The following is a 19013-nucleotide window of genomic DNA, read 5'->3' on the forward strand; positions in this document are numbered from 1 at the left end:
CCCAAAGGATACAAACATAGTGATCTGAAGGGATAGGGATACCTGCACCCCAATGTTTATAGCAGCAGTGTCCACAATAGCCAAACTATGGAAGGTGCCCAGATGTCCATCAACAGATCAATGGATAAAGAAGATGTGGTATGTTTATACAATGGAATAATACTCAGCCATCAAAAAAGAGACCTTACCATTTATAATGACATGGATGGAACTAGAGGGTATTAATGCTAAATGAAATAAATCAATCAGAGAAAGCCAGTTATCATATGATCTCACTCATATGTAGAATTTAAAGAACAAAGCAGATGTTCATAGGGGAAGGGAGGGAAAAATAAAACAAGACAAAATCAGAGAGGGAGACAAACCATAGGAGACTTTAATCATAGGAAACAAACAGGATTGCTGGGGGGGGCGGTGCAGATGGGGTGAGTGGGTGATGGGCAGTAAAGATGGAACATGTTATAAGAAGCACTGGGTATTATAAAAGACTGATGAATCACTGAACTCTACCTCTGGAACTAATAATACCTATATGTTAATTAATTGAATTTAAGCAAAATGAAATTAGAAAAAAAAAGTGAGTGTGGCTGTCCCAACAACTACCTCTGAGAATAAAGAAAGACGGTCGTATTTATGGTTTACGTTGTTCAAGAGAGTCAACAATCCTGATTGGGTAAAATTTGGTGAGTTTTGATAAAACTCAGAAATTCTTGTCTTTGATAAGGAAAAACAATCCTGGCTTATCTCTAATGCAAAGCTGTTAGGTGGTGTCTGCAGTTCAATACTTTTGGGGTTTCAGATAAGTATATCTCTTCCGGACTTGGGACATGCTTCATATCCAGCAGAGGTAGGCTAAAGTTTAGTGAAATATCAGAGTGGTTTTTGTTTGTTTGTTTGTTTGTTTTGTAGGGTCTACTGCCTATGAGTTTTATTTAATTATCAAGGTGGCATTACAGAATGTTTGTTTCAAAAATGGGTCACTGTAGGGGTGCTTACTGGCTCATTCAGTTAAGCGCCCAACTCTTGGTTTGAGCTCACATCATGATTTCAGGATCCTGGGATTGAGCCCCACGTCGGGCTCCATGCTAAGCACAGAGTTGGCTTGCCATTCTCTCTCTCCCTCTGCCTCTTCCCCCTCTTTCTCTCTCTCTGTTTAAAATAAATAAATAAAATATTTTTTTTTTAAAAAATGGGCCACTGGATATGAGTGCATTAGGTGAATCTGATCTCACAGATTTCTAAACCTTTGGCATTCCCCTCTTTCTCCTATGATGACTGTCCAATGATCTGGGAAGGAAGGGGAGGGTGGATTATGCAATATTAAGGCTTAGAGGAAGCATCAGAATTGCTCTGAACCAGAGAAATGTCCACCATCTGCCTACTTGGTAAACTTTCCAACCATATAACTTTCTTAAGTCAGTCTGGTGTAAAGAATTCCTAGCTGATTTCACATCTCCTTTTCTTTCCCTAGTGTCACAAATACTTGGAGTCTCTCCAGCCTCTGCTTTGAGGCCACTTCTCCCTTTGCCTGCTGCCCCAGAACAGATCACTGGCCTTCCACTCAGCTGCCTTTAGGATTGTCCTCAAGGGCTGTGGGAGCTCTATCCATTCCACATGGAAATAGGATCCTGGGTAACCCATTGTCCTTTGATGCCTCCCAAGCCCTAGACTTGCGCTAGGCAACTTGGAGCAGGATATCTTTCCAGAACCTTGAGTAGGGTCTTTTCCCCTCTTCTCTTTGTGTCTGAATACCTCAAACCCCACTGCCCTCTCCAGAAGAAGTGGGTTTCTCTTTCACTCATCCTGTGTCATAAACCATTCTTCATCACAAAACTACTAGCCTCAGTGGCCTTAATGTCCCAGGCAGAAAAATATCTTCCCTCTACCATGGGAGACTCTTGGAGCTAAGGGATGGAAACTCCTATGGAAGCTAAAGGAATTTGGTAGATCCTCTCTCTATGCAAAGCTGTGCTTTCAAACGCATTGTTTTGGACCATGTTCTCTCACTGAGAATGATGCCTCTGAAGGAGACCGAAAAAAAAAACCAACAAAAAAACAAAAAACAAAACCAAGATTTAAAGAAATGCAATGCAAAGCAAGGTTTAACATTAGCTATATCCCCGCTGAATTACAAATACGGTGGAAGTTACCTTATTTTCTTTCAGTGGGACTGACAGGTGACATGTGGATGCGGTTCAGTAGTGGAAGCGTCCACACAAATGTCTGCCTCCAGCACTGTGGGGCAGATACCCACCTGTAATAGAATCACCCTGATCACCCACCAGCTGTCATCAAGGTCAAAGATTATCCTGAGGTCCCATCTGCAGGAGCTCACAGATCCCTGTGCTATGTATGTTCCAATTTCTTGGGCTTTCCCCTTTTTCTCCCTATGATGGCAAAAACTCTCACCATGATGATTCATATTCTTGTTTTCATTTTCCAGGGGCCTGAGGAAAGCTCTTCCCTCTTCTAGCCTCGCCCTTTTAGCAAATGCCCTACCACCTCTCCATTCCTAAAGGGTTTCTGCACCCCTTGTCTGGCTTGTGGGTGGGATCAGCCTCCTCTCCTCGATCCCAGTGGAGGGTGTGTGTGTGTGCGCACGTGTGTGTACACGTGTGTGTGTGCGCTCATGGGTTTGGGTAGGTGTGGAAAAGAGATGAGTCGGAGGTAGAGACAAGTGACAGGGGAATTGAAATAGACTTAAATACATAATTACTGTCTATTTCCCTTCAATAGAAATCTACTGAGTGCTTTTTGATAAAAATACGATGACAAGATATTTCCAGGTTAATAATCTATCTGAAAAAAAAAAAAAGGAGAGGGAGGGTGGCTGTTGCATTTTGTAGGAAAACTTGTGGGTAGAAGAAGATTATTGTATGTATATTCACTCTTCTTCCACAGCCAGGACACAGGGATCCTTGGTTAGCCTCTCAGTGTCTCTCCCCTTTTTTTTTCCCTATACAGCTCAACAGAATTCACCAAAAATCCATGAAGGCTGGTGGGCGTACAAGGAGGTGGTCCAGGGAAGCTTTGTTCCAGGTAAATACACATTTATTCATATTCTTTTATTTTTTTAAGGAAGGAATTTGAATTTGAATGAAATAGAATACTATTTCCAGAATTTTGCCTTTGCTGCATGGCAAAGAAGGCATTGCAAGGAGCAGCAGCGTCTCTTGTATATGGTGGATATAAGACTTTTCCATCAAGGGCCAGTTTGTTCTAGACTGGCAATTTCACCAAGATCCCCTTGCTCCATGGGAGCCTACATCCCAAGGCCTTTCTCTCTACAGGTGGCTCTGCCAGCAGGAGGGCTGTGGAGAACTAAGGGTGGAAGCTCTGCTGGAATTTCGTTAAATAAGAAAGAGCCATTTTTTTTTTTTTTAACATTAATGAAACAGGAAGTCTGGAAAGGCTGACCATGACAGTGAGGCTTGCTGGGATGCATGCTGTCACTGATGTCACTTGAGTAGCATCTGTGGTCAGAACTCAGCAGATTGGGCCAAGCATGGGCTAAAAATAACGGCTGGAGTGAATGCTGTCACCATGGGAGTAGGGGAGAGAACTGAAGGCAAATTAGAGCCAGAAACATACAATGGCTTTAGGGTCTAAGGAAGCCTGGAGGGTCCTTGTGGCCCCCCACCACTCTGACCTTAATCACAGCCCTCCCCTTTCTTCTGTATCAGACTTTAGTGGGGGAGAGAGGCAAGAGGAAAAAAAAAAAAAAACAAGAATGTTAAGGAGAAGGACGGATGGAAAGGCGGGTGAGATATTTCAAAGTATTTTTAACTGCCTAGATGTGGGATGGGAAGAAATGCAGCACATGGGAGGAGTCGGTATGGAGTCCTCACTTAGGGGCTAAGCACAGAGAGCTTCCCGTGTCGGTGGAGATCCTGGTACTTGGTGGCAGGTGGGAAGAGCCACGTCCCCAGCTCAACCCGTTCAGCCTTGGCTGCTGTTATGTTCTGGTTCTTCTATGGAGTTCCTAATGTCAGCTGTGCAGAGCACAGCAAGTTACTAAACCCCTCCGAGCATCACTTTCTCAGCTGAACTGTAGGACAGTAACCCATGCTCTTGAGGCTTTCCGGTAGGAGGAGAGCAGCTTGGTGAAGGTGCGGTGGGCAACCCACGAAAAAGCCAGCTGACTGCAGAATAGCCTCATAAATTAAGATTATTAACCGTACAAATTGACTTTGGCACATTTATTCCTTGGCCCAGGGGGCATAGATACTGGTCTTGATTAGTTCACCCAGAAATGATCAGGTTTCTAACAACTTGATTGTCACAAGCTATATTCATGTGGCCTGATCTAGATACATGGCATTTTATCCTTAACAGCTGGGACATCCCTTGCCAGTGGATGGCATGCTCATTGTTTTTCTGAGGAATCCGCTTCTCAAGTTCAAAATGTCCCAGAAACCGCATTCATACATACATGCTTTGCAATTGTGGAATTAGAACCACAAAGGGCATTCCCTCCAGGTTATCATGAGTTTGTCCAACTAAGAATATCCTCTGTGGTGACTGAAGTGCTCGTGGATAATACTGAATAAACCCTGCAAAGTGTTGCTTTCCTGCCCCACATTTTATTTTTGATGTTTCCCCCTCCGTTGGCACATCCCTTCTCTACACGTGTCCAAAGCCCACTTTTGATTTGGTTGTTGCTTCTGAGACAGCCGCAGGAAAAGTTTTATTTTTCCTTTTATGTGTTGATTTTTAAAAAAAGCTGAACTTTCCCTCTTTGCCAGCTTCATGGGAGATAATATGTATAAAATGGGCAGTGTGGGCTCTCGCGTCAGACACACCAGGTGCTGAGTGGGGGTCCTACGGCTTCCTCCTGGTAGTTCTGTCTGCAACTTGCCTGCCACCTCTCAGTTATTCATCTGTTAAAATGGAGATAAGGACCCAGTCAGCCTTATGAGGTTTTGTGAGGATTAAATTATAGAACGCAAGATAAGGTGCTTATGGTCATGTCTGACCCATGGTGTGAGTACAAGTCAGTCGTTCTGGGCATTACTGTTATTATTTTATGAATAGCAGTACAATTGGATGTTTGCTACTTTTCTGCTTGGGCAAAGGCAGAGAGCTATTAACTGGAAACCTAATAATGTAAATGAGGGTCTCTTATGATGCGTGGAACACGGAAGACGCGCAGTGATTGTTCCTTGGGTTGGTGAGCTCAGCTGGTCTCTAGGCAGTGGCCAACTGAGAAGTGACTTTATCATCCTCTGCCTTTAATGGTCCCAAAGGCCCTTTGGCCTCCTGGGAAAGAAGCCTGGTATCTGATGGTTTTACTTCTTAAGCTTTGGGGTACTCCACTCTGTTAAGAGAGGAGTCATGAGACTTTTTGAATTAAGTAATTGGACCTGAGGCTCTAGCCTCTGACACATTCCAAATGACCTCCTTTATCTGAGTTGGTGCTCAGGGCGAACCGTGGACCCTTTATCTCTTATTCTCATTGCGGAGTATAAGGTTAAGAGTGCTCTTTGCTTTGCCACCGGGACTTTCTTCATGTGATGGATGTGTGACAAAGAAGAGGACTTTGTATGACCAGACTTTTTGAGCAAGTTTTATTGCCTCGTAAGTTCTTTGCAAGAGTATCTAGGAAAAAGTTGGCACAACAGTTGTGAATCTGTGATTTCAACAAAGCTCGTGGTGCCTAGAAATAGAGGATTTCTCTGGCCATGGCAAGCACAAGGTTGATTTAGCAGCAGAATAACCCCCTTTGGTCAGTTCAAAGCACCTGTAGAGTCGCCTCTCCTCCCCCCGCAATGGGAAGCACCATGCTTGGGGCTGTTGATATCAAGAGGTGACTGATTCACGGTTCTGATTCAAGGGTGAACCCACCATCTAAAGAGGAAGATGAAACTCAGAATGAATGTAGTTCTTGTGCGGCTTCCTTAGCATTGAATTAACCATGGAATGGCCTCATTTTCTTACGTGAGACAACTGAGCTCCTGCTGTTGGAGGTGTTTTGAGTCCCGCTTTCTGCTCCTTGCAGCCCAAACAAAGCATTCTCCCAGATTCAGGGTTCTCAGTGGAGAAGGAGGAAAAGGTGGACAGCGTCGGAGGGAACCGCACCGGCGGAGTGGGGTGGAAATGCACGGTGGGTGCGGAGAGTATCCACAGAGCAGGGCGCACCGTGGGGTCATGCATGAGGAGGCCGGCATGTCCTCAGGGGCCAGGCCATGAGAATCTTTGTGTTTTGTGTTCAAGAACTTACTTTCCCTTTGAGAATGGAGGAATTATAAGACCTCGCTAACCTCTGGAGAGACATAACCAAATGCATATTTTAAAAAGTCAGGTCTGGGAGCACCTGGGTGGCTCAGTGGGTTAAGCCTCTGTCTTCAGCTTGGGTCATGATCTCGGGGTCCTGGGATCGAGCCCCGCATCAGGCTGTCTGCTCGGCAGGGAGCCTGCTTCCCCCCCGCCCACCTCTCTGCCTGCCTCTCCGTCTACTTGTGATCTCTGTCAAATAAATAAAATCTTAAAAAATAATAAAAAAATAAAAAGTCAGCTCTGGCTATAGTCATGGAGATGTAGTGCCTTTTGATAAGAGTATTAGAGAGGTGCCCGGGTGGCTTAGTCTGTTAGACATCTGTCTTTGGCTCAGGTCATGATCCCAGAATCCTGGGCTGGAGCCCTGCATCAGGCTCCCTGCTCAGCACGGAGTCTGCTTCTCCCTCTGCTGCTCTCTCTCTTTGTCAAATAAATAAATAAAATATTTAAAAAAAAGAATATCAGAGGCACAAGGATTCATAGGGAGCTTTTTTTTCTTTCTTTTTCTTTTTTAAATCATTCAGGTAAGAGATGGCAGGCACCTATACTAAGATAGTGAGGGGGAAAACAAAAACAAAAACAAAAACCCACAAAAACTGCAAAAAACAAACCCAAAGACCAAACCCCAAAGCTGCGTTAATCATGTTATTGAAGGATTCGGCTTAGGGTTTGTTTAGTGACATTTAAAGTATATCTCTCTTTCACACATGTAGATAACACATTTATCATTTAGCATAAATACACACATTTAACACATTTCAGAAAAATTTGTGCCAAATACTGTCTTTTCACATTCCATTTATCCAAAACAGTAGGGGAATCAGCATTCTCTATAGAGGAGGCACTATGCTAGGAGCTGGGGTTTTAAAAAAGAGATGGCCTCTGACTTCTTTCAGTCTTGTGGGAGAGACAGTGGCTCAAAGTAAAAAGGGGCCTCTCAGCCCAACACCTGCTTCATGTGTCTGGCTGTGTTTGGAATGGGGACTTTCTCTCTTTCCAGACTAGGACATCAGAGTCGAGAGGCTTGCTTCTGTTTGAAAGCTTTAAATCATGACACTTAGGGTATATGTTTTTAGAACTTTATGAAACCCTAGAGCAGGTGGAGAATCTCTCTTCCATCATCACCTCCTAAGGCTTGCTCTCAGGGTGCTGAACCTGACCTCTTAAACTCACTCATCCAGCAGGCTTTCTCCAGATGCTTCCTTTCTGCTTCATCCTTGGTGGGTAATGACACAAAGGGGGCACCTGGATGGCACAGCTGGTTAAGCTGCTGCTAACTCTTAGTTTCAGTTTAGGTCTTGGTCTCAGTGTCATGAGATAGAGCCCCGCATCAGGCTCCATGCTCTGTGTGGAGACTGCTAAAATTTCTCTCTTCCTCACCCTCTGCTCCTCCCCCTGCATGTGCGTGGGTGCACTCTCTTTAAAATATATAAATAAATCTTTAAAAAAAGACATAAAGGACATTCCACTGTGGTCCCAAGATGCTGAGGATAGTGAGAGAGCCGGAGATAGGTAATTATCCATGACATGACAGCGTTGCCAGGATTCCCATGGAGGGTGTCTGGGGTTGCCCACTTTGAGAGAGCATGGAGGGCTTCCCCGCCAATGAAGTGCCTAAACTGGGTCCCCAAGGGTACCATGTGTGATTGTGCTATGGCAGAAAGGGAAGAAATGATGCTTCAGAAAGGGGAGGGAGGTGGGCAAAGGCCTGGAGGCCGGGAAGAGAGAGGCTCACTGTGCAAGGAGAACTGGGGGGACTTAGGGCTGAGGAGGGCAGCAGGAGTCCCGGCATCAAAGGCCATACCAGCTGCCAGTTTAGATTTTACCCTGGATGCACTGGAGTGCCAAGGGAGGGATGAAGGCTAATGCAAGATTCAGGATGAGGGAGATGTGAGCTAAGACAGGAACAGCGGGAACTCTGAAGAGGGTCTAGCCTCGAGGGGCAGGAACCTTGTCTCCCTTTACACCTACCCCTCCAGGACATAGCACAAACCTTGCATACAGCAGTGGCTCCACGTTTGCTATATCAGCTTGGATCAGAACGGAGGAATTGGGGCGCCTGGGTGGCTCAGTGGGTTAAAGCCTCTGCCTTCGGCTCAGGTCATGATCCCAGGGTCCTGGGATCAAGCTCCACATCGGGCTCTCTGCTCAGCGGGGAGCCTGCTTCCATCCCTCTCTCTATCTGCCTGCCTCTCTGCCTACTTGTGATCTCTGTCTGTCAAATAAACAAATAAAATCTTAAAACAAAAAACAAAAAACAGAGGAATTGTTGCTCCTTGAAGCCATGTGTGAATCATCATGAGCATCAGCATCAAAATAAACCCAGCACCACCACCGGAAGTAGGGCTCCAAGTAGGGAGGAAAAACCTCCCATGTCCTACCTGAGTCTCCTTTGCTCCTCCCATAGCAAGTTTCACTTCTGACACTTCTGGTCCCCAAATGGGTGGAGCTATGCTCACACAGCGAGTAATTCTTCACGACACCATCTGAGTGTCTTTCGATTCAACTGAATTCTAACACTTTATACCTGGAGGGAGAGTCCGGTCCCAGAGGTTAAGGGTCCAGTCCCATGAGACAGCCACCCTCCCCCTCCTTTCAGATGCCAATTACACATAGTAGGTCCCCAGGTTACCCATGACTTCTGCCTGACTTGGCTACAAATCAGAGGTTCCCACACCCTCTTCTTCTGGTTTGATTAATTTGCTAGCATGCTTCTCAGAACTCAGGGAAATACTTAACTTATGTTTACCAGTTTACTAAAGAATATGATAAAGGATCCAGATGAACAGCCAGATGAAGAAATACATGGGGTGAGGAGCTCCTGTCCCCGTGGAGTTGGGCTGTACCACCCTCCTGGTACATGAGTGGGTTCACCAACCAGGAAGATTTCCAGACCCCCCCCTCTATTAGGATTTTTATGGGGACTTCCTCACATGGGTGTGATCAATTACTCACTCTCTTTGTAGCCCCCCTCCTCATTCTGGGGAAGTTGGGGGGAATGAGGGGAGCTGAAAATTCCAAGCTTCTATCCATGGCTCGGTCTTTCTGTCGACGAGCTCCCATCTAGAGGCCATTCTGGAGCCCCCTTTGAGTTGCCTCATTACAACAAGAGGTGCTCCCAGGCCTCTCATCACTTAGGAATATAGAAAGGTTTTGGGAGCAACAGTGTGTACAGTAGGCTTCGAAGTGTGTTCCCAGCGGAGGAGTGCACCTGCATAAAGGCTCAGAGGTATGCATGGGCATGATATGTGTAAGAAATGGAACAAACTTCTGTGGCCAGAACGTAGAGTATCAGAAGCAGAGTGGTTTGAGAATGGAGGCAGTCGGGAGCCTCCATGTACTTGGGCACGGCGATCCCAGGAACAACAGGAGGACAGTAAGAAGCCATAAGCAATTCACTCTTCCTCCGAGATCTGGAGAGGCCCCCAGGGATCATGAGAGTGAGTTTCTAACTGTCTGAATGATCAGTAGAGGAACTCGAAGCTTCGTTTCTGATCAGGCGGGGCTCAGGAGGCTGCTTTGGCCCACTGCACCATGCTCTGGTACGTTCTTCAAAATCCAGGAGAAGTGGTCTGTGTGGGACAGTCACTTCTCCCAGCACGCAAATTCCCACACCTGCCTTGCTGGGTAGGTTTAAAACCTCAAGATTGTTAGAAGATGCAGGAATTATATCTATGGGCAGCCACCTGTGGTTTAGCACCAATACCTAATTACCTGCGTTATCTAAAATTTTCCCTACTTAAGACAGGCTTCTCTTGGTAAGGAATGCGAGCTCTCTTTTCTCCCTGAAGTCCTCCTGGGCAGGGAAGCAGGCAGATGGTGGAGTGGTGGGTGATGTAGGAAGACCTGCCTGGGGTCACGCATTCCCTGCATTCTTCCCTCTAGTAGATGGTGCCAATATTTGTTTTCTTTTCTTTTCTTTTTTTTTTTTTTTAAAGATTTTATTTATTTATTTGAGAGAGAGACAGTGAGAGAGAGCATGAGAGGGGGGAAAGTCAGAGGAAGAAGCAGACTCTCCAAGGAGCAGGGAGCCTGATGTGGGACTCCATCCCAGGACTCTGGGATCCTGACCTGAGCTGAAGGCAGTCGCTTAACCAACTGAGCCACCCAGGCGCCCCCAATATTTGTTTTCTATTGTTTTGTAGCAAATTACCATATAACTAGGGCCTTCAGTAGATACACATTTCCTGTCTTACAGTTTCCTTGGGTTGGGAGTTCGGATAGGGCTTAGCTGGGTCCTCTTCTCAAGGTCTTGTAAGGCTGCAAAAGGGGTCCGTCTCTTTGCCTCTCCTCCAGGGCCAACTTCACACAGCTCCTGGACAGAATTCAGTTCTTCGCAGTTATAGGATTGAGGCCCTCAGCTCCTATAGGCTGTCCCTTCTCCAAGTTCACAACATGACTGACTGTTTCAAGGCCAAGAGGAAAGTGTCTCCCTTTGAATCTCTCCCTTCTCTTCTGGGAGGTTTTGGACTCTCTTTTAAAAGTTAGGCCTATCCAGGATAATCTCCCCGCGATCAACTCCAAGTCAGCTGATGGACGACCTCATTCAGATCTGCAAAATCCCTTCATCTCTCACATACCACGTGACCTAATTGCAGGAGTGAAATTCTATCCTACACACAAATCCGATTCATACTCAGGGAGGGTGTGTATGCCAGAAGGTGAGGACGTTGGAGGCCATCTTGGAATGTGGCATGCCGGCCTTCATTCCTCTGTGTGGTAAATAGTGTGGGTGTTCTCTTGTGTACTAAGCTGTGCACCTCCTTCATTCACATATAGGAAACGGTAAAAGGGGGCTAAAATGGGGATGCCTGGGTGGCTCAGTCGGTTAAGTGTCCAAACTCTTGGTTTCAGCTCAGGTCTTAATCTCAGGGTCCTGGGATCAAGTCCTGCATAGAGCTTTGCACTCAGCGGGGAACCCATTTGGGATTCTCTCTCCCTTTGCCCCTCCTCCCCTTTATAAATAAATAAACCTTTTTCTTTTTTTTTAAAGATTTTATTTATTTGAGAGAGAGCATGAGCAGGGGTAGGAACAGAGGGAGAAGGAGAAGCAGACTCCCTGCTGAGCAGGGAGCCTGACACAGGGGCTCAATCCCAGGACGCCAAGATCATGACCTGAGCTGAAAACAGACATTTACCCAACTGAACCACCCAGGTGCCCCAATAAATAAAATCTTTAAAATGAAAAGGCTGCTAAAATATCATTCTAATCAATGCTGTTTGAAGATGAAGTAGACACTGTTCTAGAATAAATCTTCAGATTGAGAGGTGACAAATAGTATTTTTTAGATTAGATATTGTTTTTGTTGCCTTTCCCTCAAGAGTCCGCTCAGGTGATAACCAATGCTAGCCTCCCCCACACCAGCGCTCAAATTTCTCAGCCAGGGCTCCCAGATTTATAACAAATGTCAAGTATGAGGGAGAGGGAAGGATTCTCTACAAGACTCCCAGGCTTCTGGGTTGGGCAACTTGCTGGAGGGTGGAATTGTTCTCCTTTGTGGAAATAGGAAAGAAGCAGTGAGATGGGGGGGGGGGGCACAGCATGGAGAGTCTCCCTGTGGACAACAGCCAGATGCCACCCCAAATTGCTCTTCCAGCCATTTCCCCTTGCCCCTCTTTCCTTGGCCTTCTATCCTCTGGCTTCTTGCAAGCATCTCTTGTAGGACATCTCTTGTATGGCCTCACACTTTGGCTTCTGATGTTTCTCCCAATCAGATCCTTGTCCTTGCATTGGGCGATCTTACTCTTTGGCTGCTGGTTCACACTCAGTGTTTGCTTTCCATCATCTTCCCAAGCTCCTCCTCCACCTTCAAGGGACAGGATCTTGTTGACACTGGGACATGGGCCTTCTCCCCTCAGGCATTTACTGAGGCATTCACCCAACCCTACTCAGTCTGCCTTTGAAGGGAAGACGATCTCACAGCCCCTAAACCTTCCCACCCTCCCGCATCCTTTGATACGCCTCACTTGATAAGTGTTCTATAAAGTTACTGTATTAGTTTTGTGTTGATGTCATAACCAATTACACAAGCAATGGCTCGAAACCCACAGATCTATTATAATTCTGAAGATAGATGTTCTAAAATCAAGCCCCTCCTGACATCTCCCTTTATGGCATCAATTTCTTTGCCACAAAGGTGTATGCAAACCTTTCTGTTGGCGTGTAGAATTCATTTTAATTTCTCTATATAAAACTTGAATCTTACAGAGTCCTGTTGCATATTATTTGGTCAAGGGAATAACCCTCTGCTCTTGGAGGCAATCATTCCTTACTGTAAAAGTTCTTTTATCTGTTTCCTTCACTTGAGTGGGGAGTGGGTGAGAAAGCACACCAGTACACTGCCCCAAACTTCACTTCTGTTGTTAGCAATCTTCTTGTTTGGGTTATGGAAGCAGCAAGGGATATGGCAAAGTGCTCACTGGCTTGGCTCATCCACTAACCAAATGTGTAATCTCAGGCCAGTCATTTAGTATCTCGGGCTTTTGATTTCCTTGTGTATGAAACCAATGCCTTCAGCTGTGTTATTTTCAAAGACCCATGCTGGCTCCAATATTCTCTGAAAGTTTACTAATGTGATATAAGATTGGTTTGAGAGATACATTTAGTAGCATTAAGAAATAGAATATTGATTTCATTCACAGGATAATTGTATTATGTTCTCAGTGTCAGTATTTGGAAATGGAGTCAGTGATGTAAGCATGTCTCTAGATATCTGATCTCTGGTCTCTATGTGAAAACAAATAGAACTTAATGCATGTATTCTTCTCAGCATAGCAAGGTGATGCCACAGGGACTCACCCTTAATTATAAATACCTTTAGTTAGATTTTTTTTCTCAGAAATTGGGATGTGTAGAGATTAAAATTTACTCTGAGCCTGAAAGATGCCAGACACCCTGCTGGACACTGGGGATACGAATAAGAATAAATGCTCTCAATCTTAAGGAGCTCACAGACAAGTTTAGAGGCAGATTGCAAACAGGAGATTACAGTTTAGCCTTGTAGAGGATGTGAAACCTGCGTGGAGAGACAAAGGAGAAAGTTACCAGGAGCTGTGCCTTCGGGGTGCCTGGGAGGCTCAGTGGGTTAAAGCCTCTGCCTTCAGCTCAGGTCATGATCCCAGGGTCCTGGGATCGAGACCCGCATCGGGCTCTCTGCTCAGCAGGGAGTCTGCTTCCCCCGCCACCCCGCCGCCTACCTCTGTGCCTACTTATGATCTCTGTCAAATAAATAAATCTTAAAAAAAAAAAAAAGGTGAACAATGAGCTCTGCCTTCAGGTCAGAGACGGCTTTGCAGATGAAGACATCTCTTGACATAGGGTCTTCAAAGATAATGAAAGAGTATGTCAGGTCGACAAGATAGAAAAGGGCACTGCTGGTGGATGAAACATAATGGAATCTGACCTACTACTAAGTAACAGATTGTAAACTTCTTGCAAGCATCTCTTGTATGACAGCCCCTGTTAGGACTATACTTGAAAGCTGTATCATGGAAAGTGCCCTGGACTATGAAGATCAGGCTTTGTGTCTCGCCCCATTGTGTATCAGCTGCGTGATGCTTAGAAATTGCCTAACTTCTCAGAGCGTGAGTTTACTCAATTATAAAATTAGGAATGAAACCTCTGTCTCCAATATTTCTGTAAAAATAAAATGGTAGTAATTGCCTCCTATCTGTAGAGGATGCGAGATCCTAGACCCCCCTGTGGGTGCCTCAAATGCAGAATATACTGAACCCTGTATCTACCATCTTTTTTCCTAAACACACACACACACACACACACACACATACACACACACACACACACACACACACACACACACACATATCTGCAATAAAGTTTAATTTATAAATTAGGCACAGCAAGAGATTCTTGGCAATAACTAATAATAGAAGAATTATAACAGTATGTTATAATAGAACTAATGCGGCTGTGGTCTCTCTCTCTAAATATCTCCCTGTGCTGTGCTCATCCTTGTTCTTGTAATGACGTGAGACAATAGAATGTGTACATGGTCAGGTGGAGTGAGAATGACGTGGACATGGGACATAGGGTTAGGCTAGTAGGGACCTTCTGATGATAAGCCGGAAGGTGGACCATCTGCTCTCCAACCACACTTGAGCACAGGTAAAGGAAACCCAGAAAACGAAACCGCAGGTAATGAGGGACCACCGTCTGCATTAGACCTAGACGGGCCTTGTCAACTCTGAAAGACTACAAAGGTATGGCTCTTTTTGTTACCGTAATTTTGCACTGGGCTATTTAAGCTGGCAAGGAAGGGCCCTGCTTGGTTGTACTACTATTCCGAGTTCCTAATACATCCTTCTAATCCAGGAAGGCATGGGAAGCCTTTTGAAGATATGTTAACGGTCACCCATTGTGCAAAAAGAAACAATTTGGACACAAGTACATTTGCAGCTTGTACATATATTCCACTGCAAGGATGGCCGGGTTGCAGCCAACCAATATGAAGTATCGCTCTCGCTCCCAGCCTTCTCAGAGGCACTTGTCTTTCCTGGTGCCACACACAGGGTCCTGGTCCCATCAGCACAGGTGGCTCTAGCCAATCAACCACTTTGGAAATACTTCTGGAGGGCGGTGCCTGGGTGGCTCAATTGGTTAAACATCTGTCTTCAGCTCAGGTCATGATCCGGGGGTCCTGGGATTGAGCCCCGTGTGGGGCTCCCTGCTCAGTGGGGAGCCTGCTTCTCCCTCTCTCTGCTCCCTGCACCAACCCCGCTCATGCTTGTGCTCTCTCTTCCTCTCTCTCAAATAAATAAAATCTTAAAAAAAAAAAAAAGGAAGAAAGAAAGAAAGGAAAAATGGAAATACTTGTGGAGCTTCAGGACCTATCCTGTTGGAAATATATCTAGGGAGGCTCTATGGCAGTGTTCCACACTGGGTGTAGGCAGGAAGGGGTGCACTCTCTCTGGAGAATTGAATTAGCAAATGATGAAATCCCCTGAAAGTCTGATCTGCTTCTTATTATCCTTATGTGCTGGAAATTCAACAAATGCCTATGATGAAATACTCCTCCTGAGAAAGTAGTTTGTTGGTCTGAGCTCTAGACAATTCCTAGGGTTGTTGTTATGTTTTAAAAATACACGTGTAATCTTCCAGTTGGCACATCTTGGTTACTTGTCTTTGAATGAGCCCTGTATCCTACACAGACAGTAATTGGAGGAACCCTCAGTCGCTCAGTTAGCTTCTGACACACAGGGACACAGCTCTGTATGTTTGTTCCTAGAGGACAGTCCTGAGGGTTTAGGTTCAGGTTCAGAATGGGTGGAGTTCATGGTAGGTAAGGCAGTCCCTGCCTCCAATCCCCAGAGTACTACATATTCCTGAATTTAAACAGTTTGTTCAAAATGCACAGCAACAGTGCTGTGATTGTAAACACAAAGAAGCAGACTGTGAATTACTTCACCTACGTCATTCTGTGTGACTACTTGGAGTTTTTGTTTGTACTTGAAATTTAAAACACGGAGGCAGAATGGGAACTGCAAGGGATAATATTTTCGTTTGGTCAGTGCAGTTTTCAGTTCAGACATGAAATGTTTTAGTGAATCTGAATAATGCTTTTACTGCTGAAATTTTTTTGATTGTGTATTTTAAAGCTACAGAAGAGAAATACTGTTATTAATTAGCATAGTTGTACCTGAGGATAATTGTGTTGTTCAGAGGAAGGGGTAGTTAAAAAAAAAAATAAGCTCCTTAGTCACATGCTTTAGGTTTGACCCTGTATACAGCCTTAGGTTCAGTAACTTGGCATTTTCTTGTCTTTTCTTTCTTTCTTTCTTTTTATATTTATTTGACAGAGAGAGAGAGAGAGATCACAAGCAGGCAGAGAGAGAGGGGGAAGCAGGCTCCCAGCTGAGCAGAGAGCCCAGTGCGGGGCTCGATCCCAGGACCCTGAGACCATGACCAGAGCTGAAAGCAGAGGCTTAACTCACTGAGCCACCCAGGTGCCCCTGGACATTTTCTGAATAAACAACCCCAAAGTGGAGCTCGTGGCTGCCTTCTGGCCACAAAACACCTGGTTTCTTTGAGTGAAGCTAACTGGGTTCCCATGCATGGTGTTGGCCATCCCAGCCAGCTGAAAATCCACTCCCTCCCTCTCCTGGCAGTGCCTCCCATTGGAAAGACATGCCTGGGTTACCATCAAAAGCCACAGGTAATAGCTTTGTTGAAAAGCAGCTCAGTGAGTTGTTGAGAGGTACCTTGTAAGGGTAAATACTACTCATTGAGTTATTGTGTGATAATGGGATTGTTTACTGAATACACAGCCAGCTGCTTCACCCTCAGGTTATACTCTTTGTCAGGCGGAAGATAATCAAAGGCAGCAAGACTATAACCCCAACCAGGAATTCTTCTCATACCGGCCAAAGGATGACAGGGAGGTGCCTGTGGACTTTGTTACAAACTACAACATTCGGCAACATTCCCAAAAAGATAAACTATGTAGCAAAGGCTTTTATGCAGCAAGTATCCAGTGCCTGCTGGGGGCTCTTTGGAGATTTGGCAGCAGGAGGGGGACAACTCCCTTTCCTTGACCCTAGCCTGGGGGGCAGGGTCCCAGTGTGGTGATAAGGGCTGGAAGGGGGGGTGGCGGAGGACGCGACTCCTTTTTCTCCCAATGGACGCCGTGCCTCCTTATGACCGGACCACAGGGCAGCTGTGATGATTTTTGCATTTTATCTCTAGTTTACCCGGCAAGCTGTCTTCTCCCCTCACCGACCAGAACTGGATCACTAGTTCCTGCCAAGTGCCATACCATTGGCTCCTTTTCAGCCCAGGCTTGGATCACCGATGATTCTTCTTTCTGGAAGAGTGCACATTGTTGTATCCACAGGTTCTAGATCGGAGGGCTCCTTTGCAACCTTCCATACCTATCCTTTGTCCATGAATGGTGCTCCGGAGCCTCTTCCTTGACCCTTTTCACTCTTCTCATGGCCTTGGTGGCCACCTGCTTCGTGCAAACAGCTCCAACATCTCTACCCGTGGTTCTAGCCTTTTCTCAGTGACATCCTCATCGTCCAAGCTTTTGAACAGCTCTCCCGGCTCATCACCAGCGTTTCATATAAAATCAGTTGTATACTCTATTATATTTTATTTTGGACTTTCTGCCTTACTCCTGGAAAGCAGATTTTTGTTTTCTTTTTTTTCCCTCCCCCAGAGTGTTCTAACACCGCAGTAGCTGCCCAGAATCATGCCTCCTTCTAGAATGTTTCATATTTAGATCACCCCTTTCTCACATTTGTTTCCCTGGGAAAATATCACCCAGGATGATCAGAAGAAATTCTGCTTTCATCTCATTGGGATGAAAATATATAAATAACACATCTTTTTATCATGACATTATTTAACATGCCATGGTATAATAACTGGTATAATGTACCAGTATAACAATATATTATATACTTACTGATTTTCATTGACGCATTTTGTGGTTGCAGCTACTTTATCTTGAAGACATCCTCCTTGGTTCTGTTTAACATTCTGTTATAATTCAGACTGATTACATTCTATGTTGCTCAGCTATCACACTGGCTTTTGTTTTGTTTGTCTGAGTTTTACTTCATGGGTTATTTCTACTCTTTCTCATATCTTGTGACATACTTTTAATTTTACTTTATAATTTTCTGAACTCCATTTTAAGTTTTGCTCTTTTTTGGGGGGCAATAAATGTGTAAGAGTGATCAGTATTCTGGATCCTCAGATGTCCAATAAAAAGTCTTTCTTTTGCCCTGACCCTTGAGTTATAGTTTCTTTGGTAATAGAATTTTAGTTTCAAAAGCACCTTCCTTTGGCTTTTTCTAGGTATTACTCTCCTGTCAACTTGCAAGTGGTGTCCAAGATGAGAAGTCTGGTGCTTTTGTAGATAAATGTCTCCTAACAACCCCAGCTGCTAGTGGCTTTTAGGACATTATCTTTATTCTTGAAGTTCAGAAATGTCATGGGAGATAGCCAAAAGACACGGTTATGTCTTTTTTCATTATTTGCACTCTGCATGCTGTAATCCAGTTTCGAACAGAGCAGAGGTTTTTGTTTATTTCTTTGTTTTGTTTTGTTTCTGTTTTGTTCACAGGTCTATGAATGCTAAGAAGAGTTCTGACAAAAAGTAAGAGCTCCCTGAATCTAATTGGCTAAATGAACTAGTATTCAAGTCACTTCTTATTTTAGGGAAATTTTCTTCTATTATTTCTTTGATTACCTTCTGCCATCTGTTCCCTCTGCTCTTACATTCTGGACAGGTTTGGGAACATATGGATCTAATTTCAAGGCCTTTCTTTTCTTTCCATGCACAATTTCTGCATCCTTTGCTTGCTCTCCTCATTTCATTCTCTTTTTATTTAAAGCTCTGGGACATTTCCTTTACTTACCTTTCAGTGGTTCACCTTGGCCTTCAGCAGTGTCTGTTCTTTTATATAGGACTTTCATTAACTTGAAATTTGGCAATCACTTTTTAATTTTTAAAAACGATTGCTATTTTTCAGTTTATCTTTTTTCATGATTTTATTTTATGGATCCATTATCTACCTAACTCCCTAGAAAGATACTGATGAGATTTTTTTTTTTTTTCATATTTTCTTCTCTCGCCAGTGCTCTCTCTCTTTGTTAATCACGGTTCTTCTCTTTCATGTTGTTGACTTCCCTCAAATGCCTGGTGATTGTTGGCACTGTGTTCATGTTTTAAACAAAGGACTGAGTAGTTTAGTATTGGAAACTGGTGTGGTTT

At 44.6% G+C, this 19013-nt stretch overlaps 1 protein-coding gene across 1 annotated transcript in view; it reads left to right on the forward strand.

Annotated features, from left to right (window-relative positions):
- Positions 1-19013, forward strand: part of CA10 (carbonic anhydrase 10) — a 491091-nt gene that overhangs the window by 79931 nt on the left and 392147 nt on the right. The window contains exon 2 of the mRNA XM_032872027.1: positions 2965-3039. Within this exon, the coding sequence (XP_032727918.1) occupies positions 2965-3039 (75 nt within the window). The remainder of the gene's footprint in view (positions 1-2964; positions 3040-19013) is intronic.

This window comes from Lontra canadensis, unplaced genomic scaffold (assembly GCF_010015895.1).
Source record: "Lontra canadensis isolate GAN:19392208 unplaced genomic scaffold, GSC_riverotter_1.0 scaffold43, whole genome shotgun sequence".
In the NCBI taxonomy this organism is placed as follows: Eukaryota; Metazoa; Chordata; class Mammalia; order Carnivora; family Mustelidae; genus Lontra; species Lontra canadensis.